At 37.4% G+C, this 27,413-nt stretch overlaps 1 protein-coding gene and 2 long non-coding RNA genes across 4 annotated transcripts in view; 2 read left to right on the forward strand and 1 right to left on the reverse strand.

Annotated features, from left to right (window-relative positions):
• The window catches only part of LOC116216573, a 43,493-nt gene extending 16,914 nt beyond the window's left edge, over positions 1–26,579 (forward strand). For both annotated transcript variants that reach the window (XR_004159637.1, XR_004159638.1), the window contains exons 2-3: positions 22,053–22,178; positions 26,493–26,579. This is a non-coding gene — a long non-coding RNA (uncharacterized LOC116216573). The remainder of the gene's footprint in view (positions 1–22,052; positions 22,179–26,492) is intronic.
• The window catches only part of SORBS2 (sorbin and SH3 domain containing 2), a 137,346-nt gene continuing 116,164 nt past the window's right edge, over positions 6,232–27,413 (reverse strand). Inside the window, 7 exon segments of the mRNA XM_019614819.2 lie at positions 6,232–8,285; positions 9,048–9,154; positions 11,598–11,650; positions 23,843–24,046; positions 25,283–25,411; positions 25,503–25,617; positions 26,946–26,992. Of these exon segments, the coding sequence (XP_019470364.1) occupies positions 8,224–8,285; positions 9,048–9,154; positions 11,598–11,650; positions 23,843–24,046; positions 25,283–25,411; positions 25,503–25,617; positions 26,946–26,992 (717 nt within the window). The 3' untranslated portion in view covers positions 6,232–8,223.
• Positions 26,606–27,413, forward strand: part of LOC109367330 — a 5,443-nt gene continuing 4,635 nt past the window's right edge. The window contains exon 1 of the long non-coding RNA XR_004159636.1: positions 26,606–26,727. This is a non-coding gene — a long non-coding RNA (uncharacterized LOC109367330). The remainder of the gene's footprint in view (positions 26,728–27,413) is intronic.

The following is a 27,413-nucleotide window of genomic DNA, read 5'->3' on the forward strand; positions in this document are numbered from 1 at the left end:
CCACTGTATTCTATATCTCGTTTTCTTTCACGTTTTCCGTTTCCAGTTTTCTGTGTGGCTTGAGTTTAGCATTATGAAAGTAGTTGCTATGGGAGAGTTGGCTGTATTTACTGGATCATGACAAACAGCAACAGCTGAAAGACAAATATGGTGTTCTGTTTTAAGTATAAGGTGGGATGAGAGCCAGAGATCAGCAGCTTCAGATTGTAGCAGGCCACAAAGCTGGATCTTACAATCTTGATGTGCACTGTAGTTACTCAGGCTTGACGCTTAAATTTAGCTTGTACTTAAGTATTTTCCTAGTTATAATTTTGATTTCTTTCTGCTAATTAAAAGGACATAATCAGCTTTTCAACAACCATGAATTAGTTGCTTAACAGCAAAATCGAATACTGAATAAAAGTAGTTAATTATGCATTTCACACTTTGCCCTGATTGCACTTTTCCTTTGCTTTTATTCAGTGAATGTGGGACTAAATATACAGTGAAAAAATATTTGAAAAAGCTGTCAATACTGTGAAAGAATGTAAGTGCAGTGTAGGCAAAAAACAGCAGAAATGTAACTATGATGAAGTTTTGTCTTTATTGACAAGTAATCACTGCATCTGAAATAGTTAATGTAGAAACTGTCAGATATGAATATGCACAAATACAGTCTTAAACCAATATTTACATGTTCACTTTTGCTTTACTCCAGTATGTGGGGAGTTAATACTCATATATAGTTGGAACTTTTGCTCCTGAAGTTGTCGGGTAGTATAGAAATCCTGGCCAGAAATGGAGGGTAAACTCTCCATAGGGAAGACCCTTATGGAAAATTCCCTCCCCACATTGTGAAGATGGGTAAATCAGTTTAAAGAGGAAGTCATTTGAAATGCAAGTAAATCTACCTTTCGATCCTTACCCTTCTTCTCCACCTCTCATCCCCAATAAAAAAATATCAAAGTTCAAAAAAAAAAAAAAATTACAGAAACACACACAGAAAACTGCCCCTAAAGATTAGATTTTCCTCTTGTCTGTCCATCACACTTCAGCAATTTCTGTTTTGCACTGTCAAAATCTCAAAAACAGCTTACTGAAGTATCCTCATATGAGAGTGTCAGGAGTTTAACTTGGGACCTTCAAACCAGTACTAATGGTGCTCTGTGTAAGCTGTTGGCCAGCACGGCTTTCTGGTGTGATGCAGGAGGTGTCTTCCATTTGTGAAAGTTCTGGATTTTAGGTGATGATGACCAGGAGGGCCATGAAGATAATCTGAGGGTTGGAGAACCTCCCTTATGAGGACAGCCTGAGAGAGCTGGGGCTCTTCAACCGGGAAAAGAGAAGGTTCTGAAGAGACCCCTTGGTGGCCTTCCAGTACCTGAAGGGAACCTGCAAGAAAGCTGGGGAGCAACTTTTCGTAAGGGCATATAGTGACAGGACAAGGGGAAATGGTTTTAAACTGGAAGAGGGTAGATTTAGACTAGATATTAGAAGAAATTCTTTACTGTGAGGGTATTGAGATACGGGAACAGGTTGCCCCGCAAGATTGTGGGTGCCTTCTCCCTGGAGGCATTCAAAACCAGTCTGGATGAGGTTTTGAGCAAACTGGTCTAGTGGGAGGTGTCTCTGCCTATAGCAGAGGTGTTGGAACTAGATGATCTTAAAGGTCCCTTCCAACACAAACCATTCTATGACTCTATAAAGATGCTTTGTCAAGTTGACTATTTGACCTGATGATCTTGAAGGTCTTCCCCATGCTCAATGAGTATATGATGCAGGTAGTGCTTTGGGGGACGTCTGGATAAGGTGGTGTATGAGACAGAGGCACTGAATGGGGTAAAACAGATCCTTAGTATTTTTCAGTTGTAGAATGTCACCTTCCATGCATTGCAGTCTTTCCTTCGGTGAGCCTCTGGGGACTGATGGGAAGAGAATGAGTGGTGGAACAGGAGGGAAAAGTAAGAGCCCCATAGAGCGCATGAAGAGGATCTATAAATAGTGCACAGAGCACTGCATTGGCATGCAAGCATTGCCTTCTGCTACCTCAGACATTTTGACGCATTAATTTATTCTCTTCCTTGGTTTAAGAGGGGGAAGGGCTGATTCTCACCTGTTCGAATATTTCCAGTTACATGTAGAAAACACCTATCTATAACAGATGAATCAGTAGTAGTGTAAGAAAAGCCTTTCACAGCTCCTGCGCCAGCCAGCGTTTGTACATGTTTCACATTACAGCTGCTAGTGTTAACCCTCGCCCCGGAGTGGGAAGCACTAGCTGGGCCCTCGTGTGCTCTAGATTTATCTGGCTAATGGCAGCAGCAGCAGCAGCAGTGCAATGACCCACTTAGAATGACATGTTTGGGCTACTCATGCTGTTGTTTACAGTGTTGGTTTCGCTGCGTGCTTACCTGTCTCAGTGGCAAGGGAAAATCTTGATGCAGGCTTGATTAGTCTTTTAGTACACATGATTGTAGAAAGTTTTGAAATGAACTAAAATGGAGTAGAGGCCGAAGAAGTGTTAAAGGGCCCAGTAGTTAAATAGAAAGCTACTATTCAAATTGGCTAGAGCTAGAGTGAGGCATATGGAGTGGGCCCAAGGGAGTACAGAACCCTCTCATAAAGTGAGATGGGAGCTTGTGACAGAAGTTTCTTCTCCTGTGTGCAACTGTCTGGTAACTGTCTTGACTGGAAACAGAACTACGTTATTCTTGGGGTATTTTAAAAATTGATTTTTTTTTTCCTGATGAATGGAAAATGTAGGAGGATTACTGTGCTATGCGTGTATGTGGGTGCAAAATAAGGGCCTCAGAGTTTATTTGTGTTGGCAGCAAGAAATGTAAATGGTTGAAGCTGGAGTATCTGTTCTGAGGATGAACCTAGCAAACGCATTTCTGGTTGTCAGACAACACTTGTTTTTTCCCGATGGAGTCGTTTGTGATGTAATGCCACTGTGCAGTGGAACCCTCTGCACCATATCTGCAATTAGACATGACATCACTGCTGCAGCTGCCTAGTGGGATAACTCTTTCAGTACGAAGGCTTTCTACTTTCTGCTAGATTAAATAGTGTGTTAGCACGTTGCTCCTCAATGACTTCCAAAGAAACAGAAGTTAAATATAATACTAGAGGGCAAAACTCTGTAATGGTTTATATATGGGACTCACATAAAAGCAAATGAAACAGGAATTGGGAGTTATAGATTCAGAACTGCTAAGGAATTAAGGTGCGCAGTATTACCAACCAGCAGGATGAAAACAAAAAACTGTACCTGCTGTATTGTTCAAGCTCTTTGCTGGTTTTGTTGCTGCATGTTAACCTAGAAACTTCTGTTAGTCTTTCTTTGTCTTAGAGTGGCAAAAATACATGAATAAGAGCCTGTATGTCACCAACATCACTTTCTTTCACCTAAGCAGTATCTGAGTCAGGGATGTGCAAGCAGAAATTCATTTTTCTCTTTCCCTTTCAGTGAATTGTATCATATTCTTGGTAGATAAATAGAACAATATTTGTAACTTTCAAAATAATATATTAATAAGAATAATAGATCCTGTGGAGCAATTTGAGGTAGGAGTTTAAAACTTAGCTTGTGTGGCACCAGGGGTGGATAAAACAAAATGGCACTCTTTGCATCCAATCAAATAGCCATGTGGTATTGATTACCCGAGGAGTTGCAGAAGAAAGCCTAAAGCATCCCCTGCTTACTTGGAACAGACAAGGTACCTCTTTCTATGTGTTGGACCAAGAGCTTCCAGGTTCTGTAAAATGGGTGGATTCAGGTTTGTGTCTGATTGGTCCTTACTGAGGGGTTATGCTGTGTAAACAAATTAGAAAAGGCCAGTAGTTCAATTTTTAATGTGCTGTTGCAACTGTCGTAGTGTACAATTTGACTTCAAGTGAATGTGCCAGCTAGACCCTAGAGAAGGGTACCTACTATCAGCTGTGCTGTGCAGTGGTGGCAGCTAAAGAAGTATGTTCTGGGCTCTGCCCACACTCATACTTCTTGATGTGATTAAAAACCAGCCCAAATCAGACATCCAGTTGCTTCAGTGTTTCTCTCTTGTGCAGTCATCTTTTTAAGCTAATGTAGAAAATGTATTATATCTGAAGCAAATTCAGAATCTATTGATTTCAATAGGGTTTGCTGTTAACTGAAGCAAAGCCAGGGTTTCCCTTACAGCATTTATAGTGACATGGTGAATGTACTTAGTGCAATGACCCGAGGTCTTTCTAGAGCTACTTCATAATTCTAGATTCCAAAAAGCAATGCACGAGCTAATGGGAATCTACAGGAAGCACCCTGTGTTCCTACCACAGTTGTGTACAGCAGCAGCTATAAGGCAGCTGGTGAATACCGGGCATTGCAGAATGACAACGTACTTGGCTTTGGCACGGGCAACAGAATGTTAAAACTGCTGGGGTGACCCTTAGCTTTGGGATATAGTGTTACCTTCAAAAGCTCATGCCTCAGTGTCCCTGGTTGGTTGGTGTTTTGTGGGGTTGCTTGGTTTTGTTTTGTAGTGGCCTTTGCCTCCCATGCACGTGATGAATAGCAGGCGGACAGCTTGCCAAAAGGTAGGCAGCAGAATCTGCTGCTGTTTGGGGAAGCTCTGGTTGCATGACTTTTGGATCTGTGATGCAGTGCAGCTGTGCAATGAACTTAGTTTCAGGAACACTCTAGCAGACTTTTCTCAGCCTGCCAGTATAGCTATCATGTGATAGCATTAAAAGAAAATCCTAATAGAAATTAAGATCCATGCTACATATCTCAGTAAAACTAAGGGGAATTGGTTTGCTATACCATTTTCTAGAAAAATCTGAGGTCCTTTCTAGAAAAAAATCCTAGATGTTAAACTGACTGACATCAACTTCTACAGGTCTCTCTTCTCAATTTATCTCTAGTTCTGGTTAAAGATATAGCACCTTCCAGTCCTGTGCGTTACTCTCCATGAATTTATAGGGGAATATATAAGAGTTTTACAAAAAAGCTCAAAAAGTCCTTCAGTTACTTGTTACTTTAATAGTGTAGGAGGAATTTCAACAGATCTTGCCTATTTCAGTATATTTTGTTTACCCGGACAGAACTTGTACCTTGGTGTTGTCCTTTAATTTTACATTTCTGGTCACCTTGCAACACTTTTTGACTAAACCATAGACACTACAGTTTTTCTTGGTGTCAGTGACTTGCAATTCTTATTATGATCTATCCTTACACTTTTTTTATTCCCTCTTGCAATTAGCAAAGAATTCAGATGCACAGAATCACCCGGCCAGCAGACAGAAGGGCAAACCACACAACATGTGCTTGTATACTCAGCCATTAGTTTATAGAGCAAGAGACGTGTGGTGAGTTTAAGCTAACTTAGTGCTGTAGGGGCATGTTTACCTCATAGACAGCACTGCTGGCTAAATTAGGCCTTGTCCAAATTGAAATCACTCCCAGCAGAATCTGTTTATGCTGACAAAGGAGCTCATTTGCTGGCATTTTAACAGCCCAGCTATTGTAAAGACAAAGCTGTGCAAGTCAGAAATAGATTATTTGTGCCAGAATGCAGCACTCTTTAGCAGTGAGAGTGCAGCACAGCACGTCTGGAAGGTGTCATCCTGGCAGTGGAGGCCAGCGAGGGCTGGAGGAGCAGGACCAGGGAACCCAGAGGCACCAAGAGTAACCCACTGGGAAGGAAGGCTGCTGCCTGTATGCTCTGCTTCTTGTGGGTTTGGGTTTTGTTTGAACAGCAAGCTGTTCTTTGCCAGGCAGAGACATTAACAGGAGGTAACTCAATGCTTCAGGCAGAGTCCCAAGCATAAGATGCTCTCTCCCAAACCTGTATTTTCCTTAAGTCTTATTTCTAAGTTTGTTTCTCTTGTTTTCCTTTTGTTTAAGGAAAGAATTAGGGTGTGGAACTTTTATGAGATACAAAGAGCTTCAGTAATGTAATTTATCTCTGTGCTTCAGGAGCAAAGGCCAGCTCTGGTAACAGAAAAATTACCTTGCATTAGTACTGTCAGTGCAGAAAGCCCAGGGAGTTGCTTTTGGATTTGGGAATTTTAGGGATGACACTGAAGTGGACGAAGTGACAACTGTGTTGACGATGCTGGTTGTCTGTATTGCAACCTGTGTATGCTCAGTAGTAGAAGAAAATCTCTGTAAAGACAACACTGATTGTACTTGCATGTAAAAGCTTAAAGAGCTTTGTAGCACTTAAGTAGTCTGTTACATGTATTTGAGAAATGACGGGGAAAACACTTGTGTACTCCAAGCAAAATTTATTAGAAGTCTATTCAAGAAAAAAACACAGAGACCTTTTGCTTGTAGGAATTCAAAATCAATTACCTGAAAGCCAGGTACGAAAAACCTGTATTTTTCTAAAATCAGATACAGAGTAGAAACAGTACTTTTTAAATATCACAGGCAACAGATATTTAAGTCTTCAATCATAAATGGCATCAAAGATAGGAATTAATCTCACAGCAAAGCTGCATGCAGATCTAGTTTAAAATTGAAAGCCTTTGAAATATAAAGCTTTTGCCATTAAATCTGCAATAATAAAGGTATGCTGCACAAAGATGTTTCTTTACCTTTGTCTTAATGACATTTCTCAGTAATAAAGACATATGTACATTTAGATTTGGCTGGTAAACCATATTTTAATTAATAAAAATTTTGCATAAAATGCTATCTTACAGAATTGCACTATTCAGATGTGCTTATGGTAAATAGAGCAAGTAAAGCAAAATGCATTGAAATGTTCTGTATGTAAAGAGGATGAAGATCAAATAAGAAACTTAATTTTTTTTAAACTGACAACCAAATGGCTCTGTACAAAAAAGCAAACATATGTACAAAATGCTACAGAGACTAAATACATGTTGATAATTTCAGTCCTTTACCCATGAGAAATGCAGTAGAAGCTTTTGCCATCTATAAGGTGCCAAAGAAAACAAATCTGACTCAGAAAAAAAAAAAATCAATTTTTTTTTTTTTCATGAAGTCGTAGTCATTATCATCCTGTGCCTTAATTTCATATGCTATTTATGCTTAGAGTTGCATATGGAGAATGACTGTTTTCAAATACTTGATTCATTCAGGAAAAAAACAACAACAACCCAAACCTTCTAAAACGTATTGATTTTAATACTTGTGATTTTTTTTTTTAATGTACTAAATTCCTAAAAAAGAATGTGTAACTCAGATTTTGTTAACATACGTGTGTGTGTGTGTGTGTGTGTGTGTATAGTGAAATAAATCAGTACATGATACTTGTGAATGTTTTTCAAGTGGCTATGTTAGAGGAAAAACAATCCTTTGCACTAACACTGTTTACTTGCTGCTTCTTAAAATGCCTGTGGTACATAAAAACACTAACCTCTCAGATTTCATGCTGCTGACTATTACAACATTTTGATTACAACCATTTAATGTCATATGATCAGCAGGTTGTTATTGTCTATGCTTATATCACTGTCTGTCTCTTCTTTAAATCTGAGGTTTTATGCCTCTTGCACTTCTTACCTTTGAAGAGAAAATGCTGTAGCTTTAATAGGGGAAAAAGGGTTTAGCAAATACTATTGCACCATCAGAACACTTGCAGTTCTTCCATTTTTCACTATGCTTGCTTGAGATTTTACAGTCACTGTGCATAAGTTAAAACATACAAGTGCAGGCAAAAAACCTATATTATAATTTATCATTGTAAACCAGTACAATAGGCAAACCTGTGATACAGCAAAGTGAAAGCAACAAATGCTGCCAAGCTAATAAGAATGTGAAAACTCAAAACACCTTTTTTGCTTTTTTTCTTCTTAAATAGTAAGCAGCAACTTTCCCTCTGTTGTACATGCATGCTGAAAAATTTTATTTTCCCATTGCACTTCATGATAGTACCACAAATGTCCTGAACAGGAAGGCTTTCTCCCTCTCCTCACACCCCCCCACCGTAGCAATTCTTCTGGGTACCTGTCATCAGGCTTTTCCTATTGCGTTTCAAATAAAAAGAGTTAAAAGCAGGGAGTACTTATACGTAAGGAGGATTCCTCTTGTTTCAGAAAAGCTTAGTTATTCACACGGTAGTCGTTGCTGTAATACTGCTGGAACAGTTTGGCAGATGGGATGGGATGAGGATGAACTGGATGGCCTCTATTTGAGACTGCAAGCAAGAAAACAGAAGGCCAGCGTAGCATGTTTTCTAGCAGCTTTATGCAGATATGTTGCAGAGATGCAGCATAAATAAGAATGAAAAAAATTCACAGCCTCTTGACATAGTTTCCAGGGAAAGTACCAAAGAATTTGGTTCTTCTTGAAGTTCCTGAAATTAGAAGCAATAGATGAAAGATGGCAATAATAACAGGAAAAATCACTATGTAAGCATGTCCTTGAATTTTTTTTTTTTACTATTTTACAAACGTATCTACTGTTCTTTACATTAAATTAAGTGAATTTTGTATTTCACTTGCGAGTTGTGAATTTTAACAAATTATAACTGCAGGAAGGAAAAAGCAAATATCGGCATATTTGATTGAATTGTATAGTTCAGTTGAAATCTCTGCTAAATCTGATGTGCTGAAATTTTGACTTGGTGTATAGAAATCAATTTAAACAGCAAACTTGTTTGTAGTTAACTAATTTGGATTTTTGAAATACTAAAGATTAGTAAGATGATAAAGAATTTAGCCACAGTGTGCATGAATGTTTATGCAATGATTTAGCCACCTTATTTAGACCTTAGCATCTGTTTGTTCAGTAATACTCAGTTTTCACAAATAGTCAATTCTGTAGCAGTACTCATGTAAGTTTTTATGAGGAGTAATACACAGTCCACTCTGTGTCAGTGTGAGAATAACAATAATGCTGTACAACAAATTAGAAGCATGTGTCAATTCCCAAGTACAGAAGTGAATAATCACCCATAACCTTCAGAGGATTTTGGTGGGGATTTCCCCTGGTAAAACCAGGTTCAGGTTTATTATAATGAATGCCAAAGATTAATTACTTTGTACGACACCAAACAAACAGGGCAGCAGAGGTCAGGAATAAAGAATATATGAAAAAGCAACCAGTTAAAACATACCCACAAACCATCCATCATCACATTTTTCCATCACATCAATGACATCTCCCTCTCTGAGCTCCAATTCATCTTCGTTCCTAGGAGTATAGTTATATAGAGCCTGAAACCTTAAATAGGACAAACGTTGCATTTTTAAAAAGAAGAAAGAGTTCTTTGCATTGTCATTAAAGAAGCTGTTTTAAACATTAACTCATAAGTAAAGCTCCCTTCAAGCATAGGAAAAGGGGAAAAGAGTTTGTTTTGCTTGGTGGAAGATATCAAGGCTAGTACCCAACTTTATCCAAAAAAACGAGGCTACAAGGCAAGCCTGATGCCACAGTATTGGTTAAAACATGATTCTGTTTAAATGTTATTGTATAGTTGAGTCACCAAAGTACAGAATGTAATTTCTTAGAGGGAGGGTGTAGCCTGGACTAGCCTCTTAACCCCCATGAGCAGAATTGAAGACCATGCTTTTGCTTTGCTGATCCTGCTGTCCTGACACTCTGCCATGGCAGAGCCAATGCATACCGTACAAACATGGCCCCTGCTGCATGGTGTGGTGTGGATGCTGAGGAGGGCAGCTCACACATACTACCTCTGAAAGTGAGGACTGCCCTGGGCTGCTCGTTAGCACCTACTAGAAGAGGATTGGCACCTGGGAACTCTGCATGTAGAAAGGTGCCTACCTCTGTGGGAAGGAGGGCAGTAATTGCTATGTGGAAATAGCTATAACCCTTTCCATTCTTAAAACTGCCCCTGCTACCTCAGTGCCTTGTTATTCACAAGTCATCACTGCTGGGGTGGGTTTTAAAGTTGTTCTTTTATGCATTAGCTAAGTAGCAAGCAACTCCAAGAAGCGAGGGCGACCATAAATGAAACCTGAGACAGTGGCCTGCACCTCGAGTACAGAGAAGGAGCAGCTGTTGGGTTCAGGCCTTTCTTCAGGTAGCTGCCCCTTGCTGGTGGGACAGCCTGTTTAGCCTGGGCTTTTCCTGTGTTCTGTAATTGTAGGAAGAGGGCAAAATGAGACCCAGCTACCTACAGGGCAGAAATAGATGGTTTTCCAAATGATTTCTGTCCAAAAGGAAGAGGAGATAGGCTGGCAAAAATGTGTGAAAGGGAAAAAATATTGTGAAGAGCCTGAGAGAAAGATTTACAGAGGTAGTGAAGGGGAAAAGAGACAAACTGAGCTGGTAAAATGAGAATAAGTTCCAAAGTGGAACACCTCATAAGAGGTATATCACAAGGTAGTATATGCATTTGCCTTGAATGTGCCTGACTGTCACAGCAGCCTTAGAAATGAACAGGGAATAAAACAGATTAAATGGAGAGAAAAAGAAGGCACAAAAAACTGTGCACAGTGACTCCCTTCAGAAGAAGGAAGCTAAAAGGAAGGTGTAGACTAGGGCAGTCACATGTGAAAGAGGGTGAAGTATTCCAGCTCTGCCATCTTAGTCATTTTTAGCTAATCCATTTTCATAACTCTTTTTATAGTCATTTCATTCCCTTTTTGATAATTTTACTTAGAATTCCTTTTGTTAGGAATTTCTTAAATAGGAAAGACTACTAAAACTTATAACACTGAGAAAATGCATATTCAAGACAATATATGGTTGACAATTTAAATATATTTGGTTTTTTTAGGATTGAGTAATTTTAGTCATGCAGTACTAAAACTCACTGAAGAACATTATTTAGATAATTATTGCTTACAAAACAGGTAGGTGCTTCAGTATGCTTAGCCATCCCACCAATAGCTTGAGGAAAAAATGGTTTAATTGAGATTGAAAGCAAAACATCCAATTTTTATTATCATTTGATAACTGCTCCTCTCTTTTCTTTTGCTGTTTCTTCAGCTAAGCTGTTAAACATTTTTAGATGCTAAGCTTTAATTGCATACAGGAGAATTCATCTAGCTCCAAAGCTCTCTGATGCTAAAGGAAAAAATAAGAAATTGAAACAATCTTGCACTGAATTTGTATTTTAATAGCATCAAAACAACCTTATAAGTTTCATTCTGATTGCTTGCATTGTAAAAATACAACTTGAAATCTAGGTTCTTCTCCAGTTCTTCAAAAAGCTTTTTTGTATCTAATTTTTAAATTGCACATATAAATTACACAAAAGTGTTTCTGTGTTCCCATGATTAACATTATCATTCACATTCAGAATGGTTTCTGGCTAATTTGCATTGTCAGTAAAGCAGATGAGTTGAATTAATGTAAAGTCTTTTAATTGATATTCTCTAAGATGGAACAGTGGAGACAATAAGAATAAGTTTAAAAAAAAAAAAGTAAAACCTTACAAAATTATTGTCCCTTTTTAGTATAAACGATGGAGAACTTTAAGTTGGCAAGTCTGAGTTTGATGTATGATTACATCAAACATTAAATTATATTTCTGAAACTTTGTCCTGTGGGACTGTGTTGGATATCTTCCTACATCATGTGGTTATTTGTAAATTTATGAAATCTCTTTGTAGTTGTACTTGGCAGGTCAACAAATTATTTGAGAATGTGCTGGCTGTTGCTTAAATGTTAGGTTTGCTTTAGTAGACAAGAAGTATACTTACGGTTCCCCCCACTGTGTATGTTTTCATGAGCAAGCACAGGGCGCTGTGGCTGAAATGAAATGATTTGAAATGTAATAAGGATTTATAGTCTAAGATCCAAGTAGTTGGATAGGCATATGATGCATAGTTGCTTAAGCTTTTGTATTCTACTTTGCTTAAAACAACCCCCCCACACACTCAACCTCACAATAAATTCTTAAGAGATGTGGCAAGCAATAGAGTCTTGGTAGGCTTAGAAATCTGATTTTTTGAGGAGGACAAAATAAAAACTAAAGCAAAACTGTTAATTTTATCAACAGTCTGTTTAGGGCATAGTAGAAAGTTGGAACAGAACTTTGCTGCATCATCACAGTGAAACAGAAATAGCACTAGAAAATTTAGATGCAAATGATGAACATTACGCATTACTTGAAGTATATTTTTAGTTAAGTGAAACAAAACCTCATATACTTAATTGCAGAATTTAGACCATCCATACACAAAAGAACAATCCAATTTACATTACACACAGTACTAACTTGGCAGGCATAACATGCTATACTTTAATTCCGTTCCAGCTCAAGGGGCAGCACAAAGCCATGCAGGCTGTTGGGAGACCAAGAACACTAAGAATTTCTGAAAGACTGCATATAATTGTTTGAAAATAACAACACTTCTACTTTAAGATGGAAAAAAAAAAAGTGTATTTCCAGTGCAAATCTTTAAAAGAATTATTTTTTGTCTTAAATCACACACCACTAATGTCCAATAAAGCTGCAGATGATGTAAATGAAAGATATTAATCCCCCAGATGAAACCTACTCAGGGAGATAATGACTTAACACACTACAGCGTAGCCCCGGCCAGAAACAGTGCAGGAGCAGCTGCTTGGAAGAGTGTTGATGTGAGTAGCGTTGACTGAAGATGCCCTATAGTGTTGAGGAGACTGACAGCTTGATACAAGTGTAGGAACTGCCACTATTTTGGGTACGTGGGTGTCAAACACAGCTTATAATACTTTCTTTCATGAATTGAGTAGATGGCAATCTGATCCTGAAGCTGTGAGGTTTTTGTTAGTGGTTCATGCTTCTCTCATTCCCGTGTTTGGCTATTCCAGTTCATCCTGCTTCAATTTTCTCTAAGATGATGCAGTCTTCTATGGGAGAAGCGTGTGATAACTAACCCACAGCCTAGTAGTATAAATTGAAAAACTAGTGCATTTTAATATTCCTCTTTTTGTACTTCCCAGCATCTCCAGATGTAATTAAAGGAGTTAGTTTATTTTCACTGTGACTGTGTATTTACTTGCAGAAAATATCATTTTTACAGTCTGTAGAGTGTAAATTTTAAAAGGTGCCTAAAGATGCAGGCAGGTAGATAACAAAACTTATTCATAAATATGAGAGCAAGGGAGGAAACAGGTTTTGAAGGGTCAAAAAGATCTGTTTATACTCTTTAATCCTCTGTTCACCATCATTTTCCTCTCTTCTATTCGTGTATAAGAAAATTATTATTGCACAATCCAACAACAAAGATTGCAAATTAGACATTCGAGTTCTTGGTAAATCTCTTTCAACAGCTGAATTGTTGAACAAAAAAAGAACATAGCACTGAGCAGGTTGCTTGATATCTGTATTGCAATCTTAGTTACAAACCTGATGTAAGCTGAATGGCAAAAGACTTCAGAGATGCAAGAGAATTCAAACAAAGTTATGGATTTTTCTTGTAATCAGTAAAAAACAATGTAATAAATGATACTATGAATGATTTTAATGCTTTGAACATATGCCATGCCAAGAAGAAATTTGGTAGATTTTCTGTATTTGCTTCAATACTAAAATATTTTACTGTTAGTTAACTACCACAGAAACAGATGACACAAGATCATGGTGAGAAATTTTTCAACTTGATGTTGCTACTACAGAGGAATCTTTGGCAGAGTTAAGATGTGGGGAAATGAGGTGCTATATCTGAACAGGAGACCTTGGAATATGATCATCTATATTACCTGAGCTTACTTTAAGTAGCTTTTCTCCCTTTTTTTCTTTTTTGTAAGTTTTTATTTCTTTATACAGTGGCATTAGCCAGAATGTGTGACGCTTATATTCTAGCCAACAGTGTTGAGGAGATACCATGAAATTTATCACCCTAAATGCTAAGTTAGTTTTCATGCTGTGGGTGTAGGCTTCTAGCTTTGGGTCAGTTTGCTACAGTATCCTGTTTTCTTGGTTTAAAAAAATAAAATTAAATAAAATAAAATTAGTAAGGCTTAATCTAAAAAATGTTAGGAAGTGTGTAGTCAAGTGAGGATTTCAGTGATAGACTTGATCTTCATGCGTGATTGATGTGCCCTTGCTTGTAGTAGTTCAGTAGAGTTCTGAATGTACAAATCTGTGTTCTTTTGGTTTTGGAATTAAATTCATAAATGCACTAAGTATTGACCAATACAGTCCCTTTAGCATACTGGCTGCATACCATTTATTTGGATTAACAAGCAAAATTAAAATAGGTCTCGGTCTTTTTGTGTGTGTGTGTGTGTGTGTGTGTGTGTGTGTGTGTGTGGATATAATTATTCTCTTTATTAAGGACTTTCTCTGAGATGGTGCTGGTACAGTACTATAAGATTTTTTTGTCTTCCTATGATTGAATTGTCTCTGTTCAAAGATGGAGAAAGTACTGTCTCCTTGTACCTTGCAGCAAACAGAGGCCTTCCAAAAGCTAAGACTTTGAAAATTAAAATAACCAGCATATCTTAAATTGAAATTTTGAAAAGGAAGTACCTGGAAAGAAGATGTTCTAAATCTAAATCAGTGACTACATGGAAAGCAATTAATCCCATTATAACTTTTAAGTGTCTAATGTTAGGAAATTGACGCAGAAAATAATTCAGCCTTAAAGGAAAAGTAAAGGTAAAATACAGCCCATAGATTCTCAGCCCTATGTAATTTTGATTCTTTTTATAATTGAAGACACATTTTTTTTTATCCAAATGCACACAAACTAAATGTTCTGGAAAGGTAAAACTGTTACAGCTATGTTGCTGCTATATTATGACTAGGAAGGGAAAGGCTAAAGAGTGTGAGTCGAGGGTAGCTGTGCTTGGATAAAGAGTTTCAAGGGAATTCAATACAGCAGTGATGAAATATTTTGAAAAGGACATTGACTAAAAAACCAAGAGTTCAGCATCACCAAAGCCTGCGTAAGATAATTTTTAACTTCTGGAAACTGTAACTTTAATAAACTAGAAGTACTTTTAATCAAGAGTTGTTTAGAACAAAAAACAGGCTATGTTTGCAGACCTTTGATCTTGTAGCACTGGAAATACTGTGCAGTACTGCTGAGATACAATACACTAATGGATTTATAACAAGTTTGGCACATGGAAACCTGTTGGCTTTATTCAGACATAGCACAGAAGCACAACAGGAAGAAAACACAACATACTGATAGTATTCAGACACTTTGGCAAAAACAAAATACTGAAGACACTGAGCTCCTTTAATATGGAAATGGTGTTACTGCACACTGGGCATCTGGTACCATACCCTGTGTGAATAGCTGTGACCTCTGACAGAGGAGCTGCAGGATCTCTTAGTCATCACAGGGCTACGAGGAGGTTTACCCATAACAAATATCTCTCTCTTTAAATTAGCCTAGAAAAACCACAAAAATGTATCAATTGAGTGTTTAAGAATGAAGCATCTTGGGATTTTTGCTGCTTCGTTCACACATGCAGATTGGACGTGCTTTCCTTGGTAAGAAAAGGCAAATATGCTACAGGTGCATGTAATAAGATTGGTAGTAGTTAGTACTTTCATTTTTGCACTTATCATTTTCTCAAGGGCTTGCTGCTCTGGCACGTGCATTTATGCATTAAAGTTAAGTGATCATTCAAGCACGATGCATGCATTTGAAGTAAGAACAGTTGCTGGAAGTCTATCTACTGAAGTAGCTCATTTAATACAGAAAAAGTTCAACAGCAGACAGCAGAAACACTACCTCGAAAATACAAATGACAAATGTTGTTATTTGTTGCTGTTAAACAGACACCACACCTTAAATTTGCATTTAGAAAGCAAGTACGTACTTGATGGAAAGTATTTCAAGGAAAAATCCTAGTTTGGTTAACATCACTATTAATCAGCTAAGTACTTGACATGAAGTTGTACTTAAAAGGATGGGAAGCAAATGTGAATTCTTAGGGCTGCAGGTGAGTAGAGAGGCACATGATGCTAGTGGAGTTCTGATATGGTGGAAATCTCTTCTTTGTAATGTTTGTCTGTTTGTTTGCCAGTAGAAAGTGGTAAGGCAGAAGAGCCTTTTAGGAGTTGGTGAATGGCCAAAGAAGGAAAATCAGCAGAGGTCAAAGAGGCAGGAACACATCAGCAATTCTCCTCTGGAAGTGTCTTTACAGCTCTTCCTTTAGAGGATATGTTCTTCCCGCCATCATGGATGGAAGTGATGCTTCTCTTCCATATAGCTACTTGTACTCTACTGTCCAGAATCTCAGGTCATGCTTTAGAGTTGAGACTTATTACAAATACATATATGCATATGGATGTATTTTTACATTAACAGACCTTATGAAAGTATAGAGTTTCAAGAACTCTCTTGAACACTTCACTGGTAGTGCTTGAGTCCTGGAAATGTCTTTTTTTTTTTTTAAATTTAACAGCTGTAATAAGACTTTAGTTATGGATAACATGTACAAACAGAAGAGGGCAGGTACTGTCTGTCCTTTTTTCTAAAGCTTAAGCTAGAGGTTAAGTAGAAAGAAATAATGGCTGGGCTCCAATTTTTTTTTTAGCTGCAACTGTCCTGGCAATCTTGTCACTGTTGACTTCTGAAACAAATTTACCTACTGCTGGAATGAAATTAAATCTTTATCTCACTTCATAAATATTGCAGAAAATAATCTATTAATTTAAGCAATTTTCAAAAAGAATTAAGAGCTAAAATTCTTTAACATCAACTCCCTCAGTTTCGTTCCTCCTAGTTCTTGATATTGTGGCTCTTGTATCTGCAAAGATGAGGCCACAACCTTTGTTTATTTGTGTTCTGTGCTTCCCACCATGCCCAGCTGAGAGCAGTGTGCTGTTTAAGAGGTTGCCAGGAGTAGAAAATTCCTTTTTTTTTTTTTTCCCCTTAAGAAAAGATATTCCCTCCATATTCACCTGCCTTTCTTAAACAAGGGCGAGACATATAAGGATCACCTAAAAATGCCTTTTTGCTGCTTTTATTCAAAGTGGCAGAAATAAATGCTCTGCTGTGTTTCACACCTTCCTTGCAGCAGAAGGCACTGAAGCCCATGATAGATTCATATCCTCGCAAGAACTCTTAGGGAATAACTTCCCTTCAGGAAAAATAAACAAACAAACAAACAAAAAAACCCCCGCAACTTGTGGACCTTAAGAAGTCCATTAGGATTTTTATTAACACACAGTGTAAGATGTAGGTTTTTTCAATGATTTTTTTCAAAATTATTTTTATTTATTTATTTTTTTAAACCGTGAGGCTAATGATTGCTTTTCCCAGAACAGTTTCTCAAACTTTTAATGTGACTCTTTTTCCTTGTCACAAGGACACTCTGGGAGTCATCTTTGGAAATTGATTTTGGGTCTAAATTGCACTGGGAATTTATCTGCTTAGAGCTGTAGACTCTTTCCAGAACTCATTTTTCTGCCACAGAATTGCAGTGCTGACAGAAAGTGTAGTCTTGAAGAGAGAATAATCTTTGTTTAGTCCTTGACTAATTGATTTAGAATGTTACTCTGTGTAGAAGTGCTTTTACTGTAAAACTTAGAGCTGTTTTCCTTGGCTTTGGGTTGAAATTAAAAAGTGTTTTCAAGTACAAATATTACTTTGTTTCCATTTACTTGGATGTTGTTCAGTATTCTTACTCGAATGAAACAGAAGTCCTGTCATGAACTTTTGAAAGTGAGTTGAAGGTCTTCTGCTGTACTAGTATCTTGGAGGGCTACTTTGCAAGTAACGACTCATATTACGTTGGCCTGCGATGTTAGAAGTGGATGTTGGTACGGAAGTAGACGTTAAACCTTCCCATCTATATTCCATTGCGGTTTATTGCGGTATGGTGGATGGCAGCAGAGGGGCAGTCTGACAGCATGGTGTCTGGCATGGAAGCGATATGAACCAAAGGCATGTAATTGAATTCTTCCACACAGAAAAAATGGTACCCACTGATATTCATCAGTATTTGCTGAATATTTGCGGAGACCAAACGGTGTGAATGCACTGAGGTGGTGGGTGGTGCATTTCAGCAGTGGGACCACAATGGTGGATCCACCTTGGCTGGTACAGGTTTTCACTAGTGCAACATGCAGGTTTTTATTCATCACTGGCAAAAACGCATAGCTAATGATGGTGACTGTACTTGGTAGCTGAAAATTTGCTCTACCAAATAGTGTTATCTTGCTCCTTGTATCTGTTGTAGTTTCCATGGAAATAAATAGGAGGCATTACTTTCAGAGATAACAATATATTTCATTATATTATAGAGATTACAGTTTTTCCTCACTTTTCATTTGAAGAAGGCCTATCTTAATCCTCCACATGCTATGTTACTTAATGTTAGTAAGGGAGACAATAGATGCTTAGGATTAGCCTTTCACTTATTAAATATTAGTGAAGATTTTCAAGAACCCATGCTTGAGAAGTGCAGTTACGTTTACCTTCAGTGAATCTTTCTCCTGCTCATGTAAAAGTTTAGAAAGGAGAGGAGGTGAGAGGGAAGCAGCAGAGTGGGATGTTGGAAGAACAGAGTGAGAAGCTGGTGTGTTGGCAGAGTGAAATGGCAGATTTGAATGAAGGTGGACAGGAGTATCAGACTCTTCTGATGTTTTCGTAGAAAGCAGAGCTGTCTTAAGCAGTTAAGAAAGATGACAAGTAATTATGCTATACAACCAGCTGTTATGGATATAAAACACTCAATAAGGAGTCATGTAACAAACATGGGCAGTCAGAAATAGGATGCTAATTTTGATTATTTGTCATTCTACTACTATGGAAGAAAATTCTTCCTTCAAAAATTAAAACAAATTACTATTTGTGGCAGTGGATTTCACCTTTATTTTTATTGTTTTCTCCCATGTCATTCAGGTCAAGTAAGGCAAAGGAAGTCTGCGAAATCTTTCTAATTAATTAGTTCTACATTTGGCCTAAAAAATCTCAAGAGTGAGACTGTTTAGGCAGTTGCTTTGACTTGCTCATGCAAGCATGTAAAACAGATGCTCTGGAAAAAAAGTGCTGGACAGAGAAATTTTGTTCTAAAACTGCCTAGAAACCACACAAATGGTGTGGTAACATCATAGCATTTAATGGCTAGCACGCATTGGAGATAGTTCATTGTTGTACTGTTCCAGAGAGGAACCAGGGCAGGCTGTATGGGGAAGGATATGTTTAACTGCCAAACGTAATCTGATCTGTTTCTAGTCACATTCTAGAAACAGTCTACTATAAATATATCAGCTGGTGAAGTGACACATATGAAGTACAAATGCCTGAGTCTCCACAGGAGATGCAACCTTCCCTCTGAATAATGCTGATAGCATTTCTGGGGTTTTGTGCTCAGAAGGGTGGCACAGTGAGGAGAATGATTCCATGGCTTTTTGTGAAAGATGATAGAAGTCAACAATGACAGAAGTGAGAGGAGAAGCAAGACTGAGACACCCTAGAACTTGGTGTTGTCAGCACCTGCTTATGAGGAGGGACTATGCCTTTAACTGACAATTTTTATTCAACACCACAGAATAAAACTGTGCCTGCACACAGTACAAAAAACATAAATACAAGGAAAGGAAGAGAAAAATTATACTGAGTTACTTATCTGAAAACAGAAGCCACAATTTTTGGAAATTAAAATACCTTATAGATACTTGGTGAGGTGCATCCTTCACAACATACTATGGAATCTCCTCTACTTCCTATAGGAAATTCTAAATTGTCATGTATCAGATCCTCCTCTATATAGAGTTTTATCAGTTCTTCTGTTGTGTCTTCTGATTCTCTGTAGAAATCCGATTCTTGAGGCTCTGACTGATCTCCTAGGTCAACTGACAGATCTGCTGTACAGATTTCCTCTTCATTTTCAGCACTTGCATCTGGCATGGCAGAGATGGAACTACCTTTATGTAGCATAGGGATATTGCAGGTAGAGAAAACATGTTCATCTTCTGTGGTAGTATCTGACAAGTCTCTAGGCGTCTTGAGAGATGTACTTGGCTCTTCAATTCTCAAATCTTTATATTTTCTTAGTTCAGTATTGTTGCTTTCATGCTTATATGTTATGTCATGAGATGAACTGGCTGAAGGTGAGACGGAGGCAGATACGAGAAAAGACTGAGGAAGAGCTGTAGTGGAGCTGAGAGAGATCTCTGTATTTGGAATAAAATCATTTCCCTTAACTTGATGAATGCTACTATTTGGGGAGATTGCTAAAGATTTGGATGTTGTTAATGCCAAAGAACTGAGTTCTTCTAAATCACCAAGAAAACTGTCTGGAAATCGTGGAGGTGGTAAGATACATAAGCTTGAAGGTGAAAAACCATCCATCCTGGAAAATGAATCACTAGTGGCATCCTGGAGTGTCTTTTGATCATTGGGTGACCAAGAGGAGAAATGGTATCTGGGAGGTAGGGATAGTGCTTGGAAAGGCAACTTCAAAAAATAAGAAAAACATGGGAATTTAAATAAATAAGCATGACAGAGAGCTGGGATATGAGTAGACTGAAAAGCCAAATGTCTGTGCCATCATCTGGATAAGAGGGTATCGTTTCAGTGAGCACGGGTGTCTGAAATCATTAGTACATGAATCAGAACAGCAGAAAAGACATTTGAAAAATGAAACTGTATCAGGTTCTGGCCTCGGCTTAAATGTCAAACATCAAGACAAATCTGGATCATTACATTCATGAGGGTGACCTGCATTTGATCTGCTGAAGTTCTGTTATTTATGGCTTTCTGTTAGTGAGCTTGTCATAGGTTATTAAATCATACAATTAAAATTAATGTGATTTATTTTTTTTTCCTCCACCAAACCATTACTATTATTTTGAGCATAGGATTGTCAAGAAGTACACTTCTGGTGCCATTAAGTTAAGCTCTAACATCTGAGGTGATTTCTAATTATCCTAATGTTAATATTTGTACTTCTCAGTATATGCTTAAGAAACATCTTAAATACATAGCATACTTTTATTAAGGCATAAGTATTTTTCGTTGAAAGTAACCCTATCAGTTTAAAATGACATCAGCATTCGTGAAAGGTACACTCAATTCTAACTGAACGTAGGCAGCCAACAACAAAGCTTTAAAATAGTGACAGCACAGTATACAGCAGTATATTTTGAGTACCATTACGTAATATTGATTGAAGTATCCTTCTGGTAAAAGAAACGTCCTTTTGTAAGAATGAGACTGGTGAGTCATACGTACACAGCATCAGTAGATATCCATTGCTTCAGTAAATACTGAAAATGCATTTTTATAACTATTAATCCTCAAAATTAAAATTGAATGAAAAATGGTTTGACATCATTGTTAGAATTATAAACGTTAATTTACTTACCTTCTACTGGAATTTTCTTGAGGCAAATAGCTTTACTTTAAAGTTAGACAAACCTTTGTTACAGAATCTTCTGTACCAAGGTATAGAGTTTCTAAACTGACAGTGTGATCTGCTAAAACATTGCTGGAGTGTTACTAACAGCACGCCATCTCTTTCCCTCATCTTTACTCTTGGAAAAGGGCTTCAGACCTGTGGTTTAAAAGTCACATGGCCCAGGAGACATTGTCAGTTTTAGTTTCCTATGTAAGATATACAGGATGCGCTAAAGAACTAAAGATGCTCTAGGCCAAGTTAATATAAATCAAAAGCAAGCTTTGTTTTCCTTATTTATTTTTATTGCCATTAGACCAGAAAAGTTTAGAACAATTTCTCTAGCAACAGGAGTCATAGAATGAGTTACTAATGCTAAAACTCCCCAAAGGAATTGGAAGAGTAGCATCAATCCCGGTGGTAAACTTGAGAACATCTTCAGGCCTACTAAAGTCCTCCTTGGTAGTCAGGAACAAGACAGTTGCATGTGTGGCAAGGGCATTTCTGAATACAGTTGAAAAAAAAATCTCTGTTTAAGAATGTCAATAGTGTGATGCTTTTATTTTTTTATATTTTTTTACTTAGACTAGAACCAGATGATTACAAAAGTTTACTGTTATTAAGACTAATGCCCCTCTCCTTCACTGGAGAACTAATCTATTACATAATGTTAGTGGCAGGACAGATTTGTAATCTAATGTGTCTGCAATATTTTCACTATTTAAAAGCACCGACAGTGGAGAAAATGTACGTCTGCTGTCATGTGACAGTAGTAAGAAAGGTTTGAGTTAATCTCATCCTTGCTTGCAAAGAGGAGGCAAATCTGGTCCATATAATCTCCCTGTATCAAACATAGGTGGAATACAGGAGAAGCATGTAGCATGTCTGGATGTTCTGCACCTTCTCTCTCAAGATGATCACAGCAGCTTTAGAAAAGGAGCAGCCACCAATAACTCTGCAGCTCTCACAGGATGCAATTAAGGTATGTTGACTAAATAATTTATCTTCTATTCTAAATGGCTGTTACCTGATTTTTTTCCTTAAAAATTTAAAAATTCTGGGCAATATTCAATATAACTTTGAATATGAGAGAGTGAATGAATACAGGAGGAACGGGAAGGCTCCCAAAGTCTAGGCTTTTCAACTTTCACAGAAGAATTTAAATAATTTATAAAGATAAGAAATTACAAGCTAATTTTTAGCATGCATGTATTTTTATTTTTATTTTTAATCTGAATGTAAATACTCAAAAGCATCACTTGTGCTCAGGAAGGGATCACTGACAAGATTATAGGGGTTAGACAAAAACGAGCTTCAGCTGCAGGAAATGTGTGCAGAAAATGAGGGGAGAGGTGTCTCCAAATATAGACAGTTCTGCAGCATGCAGCATCTAAGTTGCCTCATACTCTTAAATGACCTTCTGCTTACTATAATAAAAAAGGTTGTAGCTCACAAATACCTCACTCTGGGGATACAGAACTTGATACTATTTCAGTTCAAAAGTTTTGTTGGAATGGAAGAGAAAATAGCTGCTACTTCTTTGTGAACAAATACTATAAAACAACTATTATTGCTTAGCCATAAGCACTATTGTCAGAGACCACTGTTACCTATAGCTGACTGTCCCAAAAGCTGTAAATAAACATGGAACTTATCCCAAAGCCCAAAGCATCTAAATAAGAACCAGTATGCAAGTATGTGAGAGTAGAAAATGGGAAAACCATCTGAAACAGATAAATGGCAGGATAGATGCTTTATAAATTTCACAGAGAACATACTGCCCTGTGGAGAAGAGATCAACAATGATAAAGAGAAAGATTTGGAAAAGATTCCATCTTTAGCATTCAAAATCATTGATTGATAATACATTAATACTAATCACAATTTTTGCATACAGAAGCTTTATTGATTCTATATCTGAAAAGAATACTGTGAAATATTGAAAGTGAATGATAAACTGGAATACAGGAATCTTTTTTTGTAACATGATTTGTGGTAGTTATGAACTAGAAGGAAAATAATTCAGGAACTATGACATGTTTGGTGTGAAAAATCACAGCTATGAAGGTCTGAATCCAAACACTGAAAATGTGATGACATTTTACTCACTACTGAATGATACAATGCTGTCACTGTTGTCATACCACTATAAAGAACTGCTCTTCAACCAACAGCCTCCTTGTAGAGTGTCAGTGGCAAAAGGAGGAAGGTTACAGTACAGAATCAGTAGCTGTTCTCTTTTACATTGAAAGGCATAGCTTTGCTCTTGGCAAGCTGTGTCCCATTGCAAACTACCTTCTCATGCCCTTTGCATGCTTATGGGATTGCAGGCTCTTATGATGACAGATATATCTTCACATTGCATTATGAAGAATTTGCTAAACATATTCTTGATGCTCAAATTCTGTCCTAGACTCCACAGTAAATTTTTCTTTTTTTTTCTGAGTGACTATTCTGGCAGAATGTAAAGCTTTCATTAAAATACTTCAGTGACAAGACAGTAATGCACTTCTACAAATGCAGTATATATTCAAGAAAGAGAAGAGTGTACTGAATGCATGAATTATATATTATCACATTAACAAAAAATTTACAAGTCTTTCTAAACCCACTCTAGGACTGATATCAAAGAAGAAATATCCTTACCTTAGTTGAACTTAAATTGTGTATTCTGTCACTAGAATAGCTTTGGGGTATAGGAGGATCAGGGTAGTCATCAGCACTTTTTGATGCATTCTTTTTGATAACTTCTACATAAGAAACAGGGAAGATGCCTTGTCTGTTGGTTCCTGGTATTTTACCTTCATACCAGTTTTGATCAACTCGCTTAAGAAGTACGACTCTGTCTCCCTGGAATGCATTATAAAAATGGGTTATCAGCAGATGAGTAGTAATTTTTTTTTTTTAATCACTGATATTATTTTAATGCACAGAATTATTTTCCCTGCAGTACTGTTCCTGCCTTCACCTTTCTCCTTTTATAATTTATAATAACCAGGTAAACAGTTACCATTCCAGCAAAAGGAGGATCGTTACAGACTGCACTTGCTGTTCAGCAGAATCTGTCTTTTGGTTGGAGGACTAATGAAAACTTTTCATAGGAGCACAACCTGTTTAAATTGTTGACCAGTCTACTAGCTAACACCCCAACTGTAATATGGAATAATCACAGAACGACTTGGGTTGGAAGGGATTCCAAGGATCATCAAATTCCAACCTCACTGCCACACGCAGGGCCACCAACCTCCAGATCTGGTACTACAGCAGGTTGCCCAGAGCCCTATCCAACCTGCTCTTGAGCACCTCCAGGGATGGAGTGTCCACTGCATTAATTTAAATGCCCCATTTTCCCTAAGGGTAATAGAAGTTAAATAATTAAATCCACACACGTGCTTTATTATCAAGTAAAATTGTAATAAGTGAAAATGAAAACACTATGAACATTAACTCATTTAAAAAAGAAAATAAATGAGGTAAAATTTTCCAGTGAGTAAAGAATATGTAATACTTATAACTAAGTGCCTATAACTAATACCTTGAATAATCTCAGTCAGACAAACCCCAGCAATTAAACACTTGTTTTGATCATGTATAATAAAGGATCATCACCAACATGTATGTGTATAGACATAGCAGGAAGATGTTAGAAGGAGCAGACAATTAAGATGATAAATTTGCAAGAGCCAATACTTTCACAAACATAACTGAGACTTTCTTCTGAATTTTGCTCTTTTCTATTTTCTGCATTTTTATTTCTTCTGTAGTAGAAGCCTCACCGTGACAATGAAGACAGTAACAATTTCTAAAAGGGTCAATGGATAATTGAAATGATAAGTGGAAAACTGGGTTGCCAGTTCAGAGGTGTTTGCATATAGCAATTATATTAATATACACAAAATATTTAAGCTATTTGCAGGCAGCTGGGAAAGAATGCAAGCTAATGAGCTTATGTCAGCAGCTTTCTCCCATTACATTGCTTTGTGCATGGTAAATTTAGTACCAAAGCACTGTATTTGTGTATATATTAATTCTGTTTAGCAGTAGACATCATAATGTTATTTTGATAAAAATAGTTCTAAGCTGTACCTTTCTAAGTGATAACTCCACATTTGTGTCTGCACTGAAATTATATTTGGCAATAGCTTCTCCAATCTCTCCAATCTGTGCAGGGGGAGGCGGCCTGGCAGGCTGTGCTTTTTCTGGAGGAGAAAGTTTCTAGGGAGAAAAATACCAACAGATTTTAATCATGTGCATTTGTGAGTCTGTTACCCGAAATAATTCAAGGAATTAAAACAAAGGAACAAACCTCAACATAAGAAATTGGGAATATTCCAACTCTTCCATGGTGCTCACCTTCATACCAGTTTTGATCAATTTTCCTGAGGATATAGACAGTATCTCCTTTCTTAAAGGACAGCTCTCTGCAACAGATTCATTTAAATCGGGTGTTTATAACTTTACATTTGAACTCCTCTACCTGCATTGCTCCTCCTCCACCTGCTGTTTCTAAGTTCAAAACTGAAACAAAATGTAGCAACTACACATTTGGAGAAAAGATGTCATAGCTGTGGTACGCTTACCAGTTGATTATACCCTATAAAACAAAACGATTCACATTTATGAATACTGGATACTATCGGTAAGACATATACGCCTAATTTTTACCCCCAAGAAAGTATTTGTAGTTATTATCAGAGTGGACAGTAGAGTGTCTGTAGGCAACCATGATGACTTCGATATCCCCTGTTTAGATGCAGGTGTTGTTACGGGTATCAGAGACATACTTGGTGTTCTTGACAAATTGGTAGGGAAAGCTACTGAACGCATTGCATGCTTCTGTGGCCAATTACTACCTTTTTTCAGCAGCATAATTTAGAGTGCTTCTGTGTCAGCTGTTTTTCTTTTGAGACCAAGCTGATCAGAAGCATGATTATGTTCTCACCATTTCTGAGAATCAAGGCCTGTGATATGTTGAATGTTGGACTCTGAAAAAGGGAAGTATCCAAATCATGAAGAACATTTTCAGTACCTGGCCTGGGTGGTATTTGCTGTACTGTCCTTTTTTCAGGCCCTAATCTGCTGTTCTGATAATCCAAGTTGTCAGTTTACACAGCTAATGCAGTGTTAGTGACAATGTTGTACTGCATCTAAAGAATGCTCAAACACCCTGGATCACCAGGGCAACAATAATGAAGTATGATATTCTCCTCTGGCTTCCTCAATCCTAGACCAGCGTTTTCTGATTTTTATTATTTATTGATTTGCTTGTTTGTTTGTTTATTTATTTTTTCCCTAGTTTATCTCGGTATGAGATATGTTACATCCTGCAGAAAGTCTGTGGTAAGACAAGATGTATGGAAGATTCTGAAGCACTGTGCAGAATTTTGCTAAGAAAGCAATCTATCTACAACAGCACACTAAGCATGCTACTTTATGCAACCTAAATATGATTTACAACAAAGACCATTCAGTGGGCAACCCTGAGGACTTGCTATAGGAAGGTGAAGATGCACAGCCACTCACATGTTCAAGTAAGTACAATGGAAAATAGAATAATTTATAACATTTTAATTACAAAACTTCTTATGCAGCATGCTAATGCAGAAGCTGTTGTGATAGCAGGCGGGGTCCTTTTCTTTCATGGCATTTGGCTGTAGAAACTGGCTTTAACAGCAGGTAGCTGTTTCAAGTGCTAGAAAGATTTTTCCTTGACTATGAATACTTAAAGGAACAAAAGTCTAGTACTTACTTAGAAGTTTGAGCTTTAAAGTCATATACAGCTTTAGCTGGCAGTTTCTGAAAAGTAGGCAAGATGATTAACACATTCAGGTAGTATTACTATATATGGCAAACAATTTTTAGCTTTTAAAAAGGTGACCAAGATCTAATAAAAGAAGTGCACATACTTTACAGCAGTTCTCACAGTGAGGCTCTACTTAGGTAATTAAATATACAACTTACTTTTCTGAGGTTGTTAGGTATTTGGGACAGTGTTTTAAAAATAGAACCAGCACCTACCTAGAGCATTGTCTTTAATATAAAGAAGTCCCCAAAGTTATTAAAGGCATCCTGTCAAATTATGTTTTCTGATACTGATACAATACTCCATTACAGCTCTCCTTCATGTAGGGTGGCCTAAATATAAAGTACTTTTCACTTCTCTGCTGTTACTAAAATTGTTTTTTGGATGAGATGGGATATCCTTTTCATTACGCTT

This window comes from Meleagris gallopavo, chromosome 4, assembly GCF_000146605.3.
Source record: "Meleagris gallopavo isolate NT-WF06-2002-E0010 breed Aviagen turkey brand Nicholas breeding stock chromosome 4, Turkey_5.1, whole genome shotgun sequence".
In the NCBI taxonomy this organism is placed as follows: domain Eukaryota; kingdom Metazoa; phylum Chordata; class Aves; order Galliformes; family Phasianidae; genus Meleagris; species Meleagris gallopavo.